The 11,566-nt window shown below is 38.5% G+C and overlaps 1 protein-coding gene across 1 annotated transcript in view; it reads left to right on the top strand.

Annotated features, from left to right (window-relative positions):
- The window catches only part of LOC103355343 (disco-interacting protein 2 homolog C-like), a gene marked incomplete at its 3' end in the record, with an annotated part of 72,465 nt that overhangs the window by 21,705 nt on the left and 39,194 nt on the right, over nucleotides 1–11,566 (top strand). Inside the window, exons 2-6 of the mRNA XM_008279091.1 lie at nucleotides 2,281–2,352; nucleotides 2,817–2,921; nucleotides 5,366–5,491; nucleotides 8,496–8,792; nucleotides 10,271–10,393. Coding sequence (XP_008277313.1) covers nucleotides 2,281–2,352; nucleotides 2,817–2,921; nucleotides 5,366–5,491; nucleotides 8,496–8,792; nucleotides 10,271–10,393 — 723 coding nt within the window. The remainder of the gene's footprint in view (nucleotides 1–2,280; nucleotides 2,353–2,816; nucleotides 2,922–5,365; nucleotides 5,492–8,495; nucleotides 8,793–10,270; nucleotides 10,394–11,566) is intronic.

Consider the following 11,566-nt stretch of genomic DNA (forward strand, 5'->3'; position numbering starts at 1 on the left):
ATTGTATTCTGTTGTTTTAGGGCTCTTATTGTGGTAAGTTGTCCTCTTCCACCACTGGATTTCATTTAGCCGTCCGTCTCTGTGGCAATCACATCGATCGATAACTGGCCGACTGGTGTGAGCAGCTTTTAACTGGGACAAACCAGGAAGTATTAGCTCGTATTAGCCCACGCTGCGAGGACCCGAGGGTGCTGGGATAGACGGGTGGTGTTGGTACACAGCTACAGTGCAGTTTATAACGTCAGAGCTGTACTTGAACGCATCACGAATGATGATTAATAGTCACATAAATAAGGTTTTAGTTGGGCTTTTCTGGCAATTATGAGTTTTGTTGTAAAGATCTAAATGTGCCCAAAGCAGCGTTGAGGTGTTTTGTTGTGCAGCTAAATCCATGATGTGGATCTCAGTGCAGCTGGTCGAATATTAGACGTGAAGTCGAACATTTGGCGCCATTAAACCAAAACGACGTGGAAATGAGTCTCCAGTTCAACCACAGAAACCGTACTGACCCTTCAACCACCAAAGCTGAAGGTGCAAAACGTTTGGTTTTACAGATTTTCATGCGAGAACAATCGAGAATCGACTATAATAAAACCAAACTGAACTTTCCTGCCAACTCTCCACGTTCATGTGAATTCTCGGTAAAGACAAACGAGCCGTGGTTTGCAGTTTGACTCAACAGCTTCTGCAGTAAAACAAGATTGTCGTTGGAGGGTTCAGACTGTGTTCGTTTGCTCCTCTGGATGTTTAATCCTCTTGTTTCGTGCTGGACAAGTTTTATTCACCAGCAATCCATCACAGCTTCCTGCAGCCTCGTCGTCGGTCTTCCAGGTTTTCATCTAATTCTGTGTTCTGTCACTGAAACGAAGCACTGACGCCAAAGACGGAGAAAGAAACTGGAGCTGTGATGCTTTAATGTGAATATCAACTAGAAAGACAACTAGAAGAAAATAGCGTTATTTTAATGTTGTAAAGAGCTTGTTTTTCAGGAAGACTTGAGTTTCCAGTGACTTTCTGTCATGGAATCACTGAAACACGAGTCTTTGTCACATGAAACAATCAAATAGTTTGATTCTTAATTGATTGAAGGTCTTCTGGGAATCTGAGGGCCAACAATATACATACAACGGGATGTTTTTGGTTTCCATCTACAGCTTCTGGTTGAATCTTTGACAGAATTGGGTCCAGTTAAACTAAAGTTGTTTTTCTGATCCAGACTTGTTTCTTCGTCACAGTCGACGGGTTCTTGATGGGTTTAAGTCTGGACTTTGGTGAGGCCAGTCTAAAACCTGGACAACTGACTGATGATTTTAGCTTTTCCTGAAGAATGTGGAGGTGATCCTCCTCCTACGTTATTACATTTACTTCATGTAAAGCTCCAGTTCCACTGGTAGCAGAACAGCCCCAGAGCATGATGCTGCCACCTCCATGCTTGGTGGTAGGTTTGGTGTTCTTGGGGTTTAAGGCCTCAGAACTTTCCTCCAGAAGGCTTTTTCTGCTGGGTCAATAATATACAAGCACAAATGCTAATATTTGGTTAAACATCATTTGGCCATTTTTGGTTTCTGGTTCTGTCTTTGACTCCTGTGGACAGAACTGGTCGTCTTTCTGACCCAGACTTGTTTCTTCATCAGGGTCCACAGGTTCTTGATGGGTTTAAGTCAGGACTTTGAGGAGACCAGTCTTCTCGCCTGATTGAACCATTTATTTACCATTTTTTTTATATGTTTGGGCTCATTGTCTTGTTGGAACACCCAACTGTGTCCAAGATCATCTGTCTGGCTGATGGTTTTGGGTTTTTCTGAAGAACATGGAGGTGATCCTCCTCCTTCATTGTTCCATTTACGTTTTCCACCGGCACCATAAACAGCCCCAGAGCATGATGCTGCCACCTCCGTGCTTCACAGTGGGTTTGGTGTTTTGGGGGTTAAAGGCCTCACCTTCTCTCCTCCACACAGGTTTTTATCTGAGTCCATGTTGTGTCTCTGACCATGATAATAATGAACCAACAGATTAGCATCCGTCCTTGAAGGCTTCTGTATGTGTGACGTTGTTCCTGTTTCCTTCATTTCCATCATTATTCATCATTCTGCATGAGTTTTATTTCTGTTTGCATTCTTCTGTTTAATTAACAGTCAAACACATTGAAAGGCTGGGAGAGACAGAAGAGGTTGTCGGGAAAAACCTAAACAACAACGACAACGTGTTAAAGGGATTAGACGAGCAGCAGCAGCCTCCACTGTCGCTCTCACGCTCTTATTTATCTCTATCTGTTCACAGGGGACATCACTCAGAAGGGTTATGAGAAGAAGAGGTCCAAGCTGATCAGGGCATATGTTCCTCATGCTGGAGGTAATTTAGCGACCTCTGACCCCAACACACACCAGCTCAGCTCACAGCATCGATCCGCTGTCATGACAAACACAGTCGCAGCCATGATTCAGTGAGTGTAGCTTAGGAGTCCCTGGAGCTCAGCTTGGGCCTGCTCCTCTACGGCACCGCCGCCGGGCCTCCGAAACGTCCAGCCGGGTCGTTTTACGGCAGGTTTTTAGCAGCGGCGGCACACTGAGGGATGTTCTGTCAGACAGCACAGATTCCTGCATTCTTATGGTTCATTTGTGTTAATTATTTTGTGTTGTGAAAGTCAGAAAAATCAGATTTTTCTGCGAGTCATCTCCATGTTTGTGTTCTTCCTTCTTGGCACCGGATCTACTGCTTTTGTCAAACGTGTCTGCGCATATGTGTGTGTGTGTGTGTGTTTGTGTTTGTGTATATAACTGTGTGTGCGTCCTGCCGCTCGCCTGCTGCCTCTCTAGGTATGGAGGGTCCCATGTCCCACCGGGCTCCACTCGGACCTCCGTCTGCCGCCAGGTTCCACCGACGGAGAACCTCCGGCACCAGAGACGAGCGCTACCGATCAGGTACGGCACAGTTTACGGTTTAATTCATCCAAACTGAGATCGCAAGAAGTTTGTTTGTGGGAATTTTCAGTGACGTAAGTTTTAAATGCGGTGCAGAAAAATGAGTTAATACGGCAAAAATAAAACGTTAATGCTTCAGTTTGAGTCAATATTACAGTAAAAGTTGTTTTTCTTTCTTCAGTTTGCAATAAAATGTCAGTTAATTTCTTATCTGCAGCTTTTCTGTATTTTTTAAATACAGGGAAATATCAATAAAATTAAAAAAAAAACAGTCTGTGAATTAAAAAGCTGTAACTCTGATATCTGTACAATTTCCTTTTTCAATTTTTTTAACACAAATTTGTCAGAATGTGAGGATTTTTTTAAATTAATATATTTCATTGTATATGTTTTATTTTATTTCATAGATTTTCACATTTTTTTATAATACTGTAGCGATTAAAATAGAAGTTTAGAATTTTAAAAAAAAGTTAAAATACTTCAAAATGTCGTTAAAAATATTGTCAACACAATACTAAAAACCTCTGACTGAATAACAATAAAATAATTTAAGAAATATTTATTGTTTATTTAACAGGTGAAACTGTTAAATTCAAGTTTAACATATTTCTGAAATTAGACACAATTAGTGGCAATTCACAGAAAATATTATTATAATTATTTTTATTTTATTTTTAGTTTTAATTTAGTCAGTCTCTATTAATTTGTAAATTTCTCACTAGCAGTTTTTCTGTATTTTTGAAATACAGGAAAATATTAATTAAAATTACAAAAAAACTAGTCATACTTCTTGTCTTATGCAAAATAATATTTAAAACCTCTGGCTGAAAATAACTATAAAATGATCTAAGAAATATTTCTCCTTTATTTTAACAGGTGAAACTGTTAAATCCAAGTTTAAAATATTCCTAAAATTAGATAAAATTAGTGACAATTCACAGAAAATGTTCTTTTTTTACTCAGTCTTTATTAATTAGTAAAATTAATAGTTTTCTATATTTTTAAAATGCATGATAATATATCAATAAAATTATAAAATTACAAATTCTAAATAAATAATTTCTAAATAAATAAATGATTAAACAAAAGTTAAATAAAACATTAAGTCATAAATTCATAAGAAGAATCTTTTTTTTTTTTTTTTTTTTGTCAATGGGTGAATTGATCCCACAGATGCTGCTTTTGTTTTTTCTGTTTGCATTAATAAAACTTTAATTTGCAGTCAGACCTAAAAAAAATATATAAAAGAGAAAAATAAGACGTGAGCAGATGTCAGGAGACGGACGTCGCTGGTCACAGGCGGTTCAGATGAAGATTTATGGGGCAGAGTACAGCCGATCATCTCATGAATCGATGCCGTCACGTTCTGCTGCTCTGCTCCTCGTTACTGGAGCCGTTCAGCAGCTCAGTGATGTGACGACGTCCATCAGAAGATCAGCAGCCCTCAAAAAGTCAGGACACATTCAGGAAACATTCAGGACACATTCAGGACTTTAACTTCAGAGAATCTCCCATAAATTAGACAATATTTACATTTTTTTAGATTATTATTTTATTTTTTAATTTCCATTTCAATCTCATAAATTTGTCACTTTAATCTCAGATAATATTTAAGTGAATTTCAGGTTTTGTTTCTTGTGAATTCACCACCGTAATCTGAGAGAATATTGGATTTATTTTTGGTAAATTTACCGCCTTAATCTTAGAGAATATCCAAGTTGGTTTCTTGTATATTTACTACCTTAATGTAGGAGAATTTCAGGTTTTCTTCTTGTACTTTTGTCACCTTGCACTCAGAAATATATCCAAGGGTTGTTTAGAATTTATGCCTCGTACATTTTCCACCTTAATCTGCAAGAATATCAAGTTTGTTCATAATTTCCCCTAAATTTCCAACTTTAATCTTGCATAATATCCGTATTATTTCTCATAAATTTGTGCTTTCTTTCTTGTGAATTTCTGAATTTTTAAAACGTATTGACTTTAATCTCAGAGATTGTCTGAGTTTATGTTGCATAAATTTACTATTTTATTGCTTCTAAATGTACGACTTTAATCTCAGAGGATGTCCTTGTTTTTATTTTGTAGTTTTACTGTGAAATTCCCGCCTTAATCTCAGAGAATATTTGATGTTATTTCTCTTTAATTTGCCACCTTATCCTCATTTTTTCACATAAATCTATGAGTATTTAATCTGGGACGTCCTCCTTCAGCTGTTTAATTTCTTTAACTGAACAACATCTTGATATTTTGTTGTTAATTCTCAAGAAAAAACGATTAAATCAGAGTCTGGAGCTGAGGATCCAAGTTAAAAGTCCTCGTAGATCAATCAGAGGTTGGCTGATGTTTAATCCTCGCTGCCGTTCTTCAGTCTTCATCTCTTTACGTTGGTTTGGACTCAGACCGACTCTAACTTTGTGTGGATGAACCTCTCCTCCCGCCAGACGTCCACACCGAGGCGGTTCAGGCCGTGCTGGCGCGACACGTGGAGAGGAAGGTGGCCGTGCCGATGCCCTCGAAGCGCCGCTCGCTGGTGGTCCAGACCTCCATGGACGCCTACACGCCTCCAGGTGACGACAAACGCTCACAAACACACACCATTCAAACTGTGGAGCTCATTTTGTTTGATGAATCAGTTAAACTCTCAGGTCAGCTCCATAAAAGGCATATAAAAATCTTCTACCAGTGACTTTAGGAGAACTGATTGTAAACGTGAAGCCTGGAGACTCCAGCAGCTCTCTGAAGCCTGGAGTCTGACCCTGGAGAGCCGCCCAGACAGGATTACGCTTTTAATGTTCTCAGGCGCCAAAAAACTGCAAAGACGCACATTTTCCGCGGCGTGAAAAATCCCACAGTGAAAACAAACCGCAGACTGAAGCAGCGCTGAGCGGCTGAGGCTGACCTTCACCTCCGACTGGAGCTCGGCAGCCTGAGTCTGATCAGAGCTGAAGCACGAGTCTGACGCTGATTGAATTCTAATGAAGGAAACGGAACGACGTCACTTTTCAACCTCTGAGGGGATCTTAAGCGACACCGACGTCCCCCAAAGACCCGAGAAGATCCACGTTTTGGGCTTTTAAAGATATGATTTAGTTGTTTTTTTTTTTATATCATAGATAATAACCTTATTTTTAAAAATAAAATTGTGACTCTTATCAGCTTCAATAATCAAACAAACACTTTGCTGGGTCGTTTATTTCAGCGCAGTGGGGAGAGAGAGCGTTTCAGTCCTGAGCAGAACCAGAATAAAAGCTGATTAATGACGTTAGAATGAGCCCAAAACTCACCGCAAATAAGGTTTATGCATCAGAAACGCCACACTGCTCAGATTAAAACACGTCTCATAGATGCTAACCGACCAGGAAGCGGCTCCAGGCCGAAGCTCCAAACCTGAGAAAGACCTGCAGCTCCGCCAGAAAACAACAAACAACCTGCAGCTCCACCAGAAAACAACAAACAACCTGCAGCTCCACCAGAAAACAACAAACAACCTGCATCTCCGTCAGCATTCAGTCAAAACAAACAAACATGTCGGCGATCGATCAGTTGGTGATAAACACATGAATAAATGATAACCAGAGAGCTAGCCTTAGATTTTTACTTTAGTTGGAGTTCATGAAGCCAACTGTAGCTGGAATCAGAACAACATGCTGCTTTGTTTTATATATAAACAGAGTTACAGTCGAGTTAATTTGGCTTTTTGGACAAAAAATGTACAAAAAAAACACTAAAACTAAAGACTGAAGGCAACAACGAGACATAAAACAACACAAATGAGACACAAAACGACACGAAAAAGACACAAAATGAGACAAAACGTGAAAAATGAGACAAAAAAGAGTAAAAAAAAGTCCCTCTTGGAAGTTTCCTCCTTTTATTGCTTCTATAGAATGAAATCATGGTTAATTTAATTTGGCTTTTTTGACAAGAATTAACCCCAAAAAGACTTTAAAATGATGCCGATTAATTAAAAATATAAAATGCAAAATATGCTGCCTCAATTTTAAATGTGGATATTTATACAGATGTATGTGAAATCTTTTTATGTGCAGTTACATTTGCGTCTCTTTACAAAATCCCGTGAACTATTAAAGATTAAAAAACGTTTTTTTCATGTTATTTCTCATCATGAGGTTGATTCTGAATCTGAATTACTGGACAAGCAGCTCAACGTTTTACATTTTTAATTAACTGACGTCACTTTGTAGAAATCTGTTTTCACTTTGACATGAAAGAGTCTTTTTTTGAAAATTCTTGTGTAAATTAAATCGACCATGATTCAGTGTTGAAATGTAATTACAGTCTGGCTCACAGAAGACTTCAACGCAGATATTACACAAACTAACATCAAAAACAAATAATAAACAAGTATAAAGTCAGACCTTCGCCATAAACGGACATAAAGTTCTGTATTTGTTATGACCGATCCAGATAACATAGAGATAGTAGATATATATATATATATAGTGTAATATATAATATAGTAGGATATTGTCGTGTCAACAAAACGAGGCAGCAGACATACGTCCTGTTTACAGTTAGAATAACTATTAGAACTGCTGATTTTGAACATTTGCTTATGGCTAAATATGTGTGATGTATAAATGTGGCTCATTAGCTAGAATTTGTTTGATTGATGTTTTCTTGATATAAATACTTTCTACTACAGCGTAACTTAAACCTGTGAACATTTATATTGTTGGATTGTCACATGAGTACGTTTGTTCTCTTTCTAGCTGAGATAGATAAGAAGACTGATACCACTCTGTTTGTGTGGTAAATGTTAAATAGAAGGTTAGCTTAGCATAAAGCTAATATGAAAACTAATCTACCAGCACCTCTAATGCTAATGAATTAGCACATTTTTTGTTTAACCAAATAGACAGTTAGCATAGCATGAAGCTAATGGAAAACCAACCTAGCAGCACTCTGATGCTCACAAATTAGTACGTTATTTGTTCAACCAAATAGACAGCTAGCTTAGCATGAAGCTTATAGCACAACAACCTACCAGCACATCAGACGCTCACAAATTAGCACATTTTGTTTCACAGACTACCCAGTTAGCTTGGCATGAAGCTAACAGGAAACTAACCTAGCAGCACCTCTAATGCTAATAAATTAGCACATTATTTTTTTAGCCAAATAGACAGTTAGCCTAGCGTGAAGCTAATAGGAAACCAACCTACTAGTGCCTCTAATGCTAATGAATTAGCATGTTATTGGTTGAACCAAATAGACAGTCAGCATAGCATGAAGCTAATAGGAAACCAGCCTACCAGCGCCTCTAATGCTAATGAATTAGCATCTTATTTGTTTAACCAGTGAGACTTTATAAATACTTTTATTGATCCCTGAAGGAAAATTTCTTACCTTACAGTTGCTCCCATTCAAATTCTTATGCTAAGCTAACTAGCCCTGACCTCTTATCCAACACTCAGCAAGAAAGCAAACGTTCCTTTGATGTTGTATGAAGGTTTCCTGTTTGCCTGCTCATGTGTTTGTGTTTCTGTGATGCTCTGCGGAGGTTTTGCATCAATAATATTAATAATGGCGGCTGCTGACTCTCACCAGGCCTGTCCCCCCTGTGCTCAGACTCGTCGTCGGGCTCCGAGGAGGAGGCGGGGCCAGGCGACGACATGTCGGGCATGGAGCACTGGATGAGCCGGCCCTCGCAGCTCGGCCCCGCCCACCTGGGCTCCACCTCCTCCTCGTCCTCGTCCACGCAGAGCGGCGGCAGCGGGAACGCCGGGCGGCTGGCCGACTCGCTGGCGCACACGCACATCTCGCACCTGGCGCACACGCACCTGGCGCACACGCACCTGGGCCAGTCGCACCACCAGCAGAGCCACCTGTCGCAGTCGCACCACGGTAAGGCCCGGCCCGGCCCACGCAGCCTGGTAGGTAAGGTTCTGATGGGCCGAAGGCTGCTTAGGTAGTAACACCTGCACACTTAGATCACCTGTGTGTCCAGACAAAGGTACGTCACAGATGTTCATCAGCTACTCATCCACTCATTAGTCTATTAATTAAACAATATATATATATATATATGTATATATATATAATTGTAATATAATAATGGTTGTAGAAGTATTAGTGGTAAATAAATAAGATGTAAAAGAGAATGAATTAAACAATAAAATAAAGTTTAAAAAAATCAGTTAGACAATGAAAATAGGTAATAATAATAATAGTAATTTTTTTTTTAAAAAGTACGTAAATAAAGCATAAAAGAGAATAAAATAAAAAATGAAATAAAAGTTTTAAAAAATAATTAAATAATGATAATAATAATAATAATAATAATAGAAATAAATATGTGAATAAATAAAGCATAAAGGAGAATACAGTCAACAGGAAAATAAGTAGTTTAAAAAGTCAATTAGATGATTAAAAATAAACAATAATAAAATAGTAATAGTAAGTAAATTAATAAGTAAATAAATAGTAAAGAAATCAAGCATAAAAGAGAATAAAATAAGAAGTCAAAGGTTTAAAAATATAATTGGACAATAAAAATAGACCATAATGTTATTATTATTATTATTATTATTATTATTATTATTATTATTAATAATAATAGTTAACATTTGATTTTATTTTTTTAAATAATTGCACAATAAAAGCAGATAATAATAATAATAATAATAATAATACTAGACAGCTCAACAGCGCTGTCATTATTGATTAATCCACTGATTGTTTTCTTAATTTAACAACTAATCTCTTTATCTATAAAATGTCTGAAAAGTGCAAAAATTATAGTTGCTCTTGTTCAAGTCTTAGAAATTTAAACAGAAGAAAAACATAAAAATACATCCTAAAATAAAAACAGAAGTATAAGCGTAAAATATAAAAAATTTACATTGTACTTAAAAAGTAAAAATGTAAGTATTCAGTGTAATAAATGATAATTACTGTAGGTAGTGATTTTCTCTGCAGTTACCTGGAAAACATATAGAAATATGTGCATGTGTTGGTGTCGGTAGTTTGATAAAATGAGTTGGAGAACATTTAAAATGTGCAAAAATACAGAAATGGATTATAGATTTCTTCTCAGACAGCATATGTGAGGCTTTATAGATCCAACAATGACAAAAAAAATCTATTTTTATGCACATTTAATTCATAAATACTGTATTTTGACTGTTTATGTTCACACTCTGGCTCACACTTGTTCTCTCCGTCATATCTTCAGCTCCTGTTCTGACACTTTTTCTACGCCGTCGTTTGTTTTCTCAGCTGATTCTTGCAGCTTTTTGTTACTCGTGCACATTTAAATCTGCTGCATGTCCTCGTTAGCAGCTCTGCCGCTGTGCACTCACCGTGTTGTGTTGTGCGTCCAGGTATCGGCCACCTGTCCCTGAAGAGGAAGGGCGCCCTGAGCGTGGCGGAGAACGGCGGGTCTCTGCGGCGATCCTGCGAGTTTGGATCCGACATGCTGTGGCCGCCGCCGCTGGAGTCGGACGGTGGGTCCAGGCCGGAGATTCAGTTAGAACGAACAGGCACTCAGTGTTTCATTGATTCTGGAGGAGCATTTAATCAGAGATCGATAAGAGATCCGACTTAAGCTGTCGGTTTGATAGCGCGTCTGTGGAAACCTTGTGAAGGTGCTCGCTCTGTTTGGTGATGATTTTATTACACGGTGGAATAAAACGGCTCCGTTTACAGATATTTACAGATACAGGAGCAGGTTTGATTCATCAGTTATCACAATTAACTCATCGGTGTTACAGTTCCACCGGTTCTAGCTTAAAATAAATGAGTTATTCTGTCTCCTGATGCATCTATCTTAATAAATCTGGAGGTTTATTAGCAGATAAACGGCTCAAATTGTGTGATTGTTTCAGAATAAATCGCCTTAATTACACAAAAGCAGCTGCAAAATGCCTCACAAAGACTGTCTCTACAGTAAAGCTTCTCTGCAGTCACTTGTTTCTGTTTTCGCTAAAACTCACCCACAGTAAGCAGCGTTTCATACGGACACCTGAACTCATTATTTCTCCTCTGTGACGGCGAACACAAAGACGTTTCTGCTCCTGGAGGCTCATTACGACTGATTTAACTCTCTTTACTGTCCGTGCAGCAACACCTTTCTCACGATGAACCCACCGGTCTGCGTCGTTACCTTCAGCAAAGGTCCCACATTTGAGCCGTTTAATAAAAGTCTCACACGTCCAAACAGTTTCTCTCAGATTTTCAGCCCAAGATACCACAAAGGTTGACTGTGTGACTCCTGATTTTAGTCCCGCTCAGATCGAGGCTCTCTCTGCTCGAGCTAGATCGGATAGTTAGGGGTTGAACTGGCTTCCATCTTAAACTTTCACATTTAGAACAACCATAAAACACAACAAGAAGGATTTTCACTGTGTGGGACCTTTAAGGAGGTGTGCAGTCAGACTGTGTGCTTTTATTTTTGCAGGTACAGTCGTGACTCGATAATCGACCCTTAACAATCCTAAACCTTAAAGCTATCTGACAGGTTTTTAGAAAAAACCAACAGAACCCATAAAAACAGCCTGAACACACCGACAGACTTGGATTGTGACTCCGACATGACATTTAATGTCACCAATCAGGATGACGGCGTATTATCTGACTGAACAATCCCACAGATTGGCTACGTTCACACTGCAGGACTT

Source organism: Stegastes partitus, unplaced genomic scaffold (assembly GCF_000690725.1).
Source record: "Stegastes partitus isolate 25-593 unplaced genomic scaffold, Stegastes_partitus-1.0.2 Scaffold143, whole genome shotgun sequence".
NCBI lineage: Eukaryota > Metazoa > Chordata > Actinopteri > Pomacentridae > Stegastes > Stegastes partitus.